The 1,199-nt window shown below is 43.5% G+C and overlaps 1 protein-coding gene across 1 annotated transcript; it reads right to left on the bottom strand.

The window, feature by feature from the left end:
* Window positions 1-7: 7 nt before the first annotated feature.
* On the bottom strand, window positions 8-1,195 carry LOC107302279 (protocadherin alpha-5-like; the record flags this gene model as incomplete). The annotated part of the gene is made up of 1 exon (XM_015831377.1): window positions 8-1,195. A coding segment is annotated over one exon (1,188 nt), but the record flags the coding sequence as incomplete, so codon positions are not given.
* Window positions 1,196-1,199: the final 4 nt, after the last annotated feature.

A 1,199-nucleotide genomic window follows, 5' to 3' on the forward strand; every position in this document is an offset into this window, starting at 1 on the left:
CTGTGAAGATGTGAGCACCAGGGGGATTGTTCTCCTTCACAAAGACTGTGTAGAAGGGCTGTGTGAAGGCTGGAGCATTATCATTTATATCACTGATAGGCACTAAGAGGCTGATGCTAGAAGACAGGGGTGGAACGCCCTGATCTTCCACTGTCACAACCATCCTGTACTCAGCCACCTGCTCTCGATCTAGGACTGCGCCAACAGTCAGGGAGTAGTAGTTCTTGAATGTGGACTCGAGTTTGAAGGGTACTCCAGGGGGAAAGAGGAAACAGTTGATTTGTCCATTGTTGCCAGAATCCCTGTCAGAAGCACTGAGGATGGCTACCACAGTCCCTGGAGGGGAGTCCTCTGGCAATGGCACAGAGAGAGAATTCACAGATAGTTCTGGAATATTGTCATTCATGTCCAACACTTCTATGAGAACCTTACAGTGCCCTGATAATGGAAAACTGCCTTTATCTTTTGCCAGAATTGGAAGTTCATAGAATTTACTTTCTTCGTAATCCAATTTTCCAATTACGCTGATGTTCCCAGTATCAGAATTTATACTAAATATCTTTGTAACATGAAGAGCTAGGCTATCTGTAAAAAAATAAGAGATTTCCCTATTAATCCCTTCATCTATGTCTGTAGCATTCAGAGTAATAACTAAGGACCCACTAGCTGTATTTTCTAGCAACTTTACCCTATAAACAGATTGGTTAAATACAGGAGGATTGTCATTAACATCCAGCACATTGATGACTAGCTGAACAGTTCCTGTGAGTTTTGGTTCACCCCTATCAGTGGCTGTCAGTATTAAATGATGCACAGGGCTCTCCTCCCTGTCAAGTGGAACCTTTAATACAAGTACTACAGATTTACTCTCATCTTCATTATTTCCTGAATCAAGAGCAAAATGGTTGTTTGGACTGAGCTTGTAAGTCAATAGAGCATTAGTACCAATATCTGCATCAGAGGCTCCTTCTAATGGAAATCGTGTAACGAATGTTACAGATTCAGCCATGCTCAGGATCTGTTCCCTGGCAGAGAAGACGGGAGCATTGTCATTCATGTCTTTGACTTCCACCTCCACATGGAAGAACCTCAGAGGTTTCTCCACAATCACCTCCAGATGAAGGACACAGTCTGCAGTCTTGGCACACAGCTCCTCCCTGTCTATCCGGGAATTTACAAACAAGATCCCATTCTGCAGG

This window comes from Protobothrops mucrosquamatus, unplaced genomic scaffold, assembly GCF_001527695.2.
Source record: "Protobothrops mucrosquamatus isolate PMUCROS unplaced genomic scaffold, P.Mucros_1.0 scaffold43070, whole genome shotgun sequence".
Classification (NCBI taxonomy): Eukaryota; Metazoa; Chordata; class Lepidosauria; order Squamata; family Viperidae; genus Protobothrops; species Protobothrops mucrosquamatus.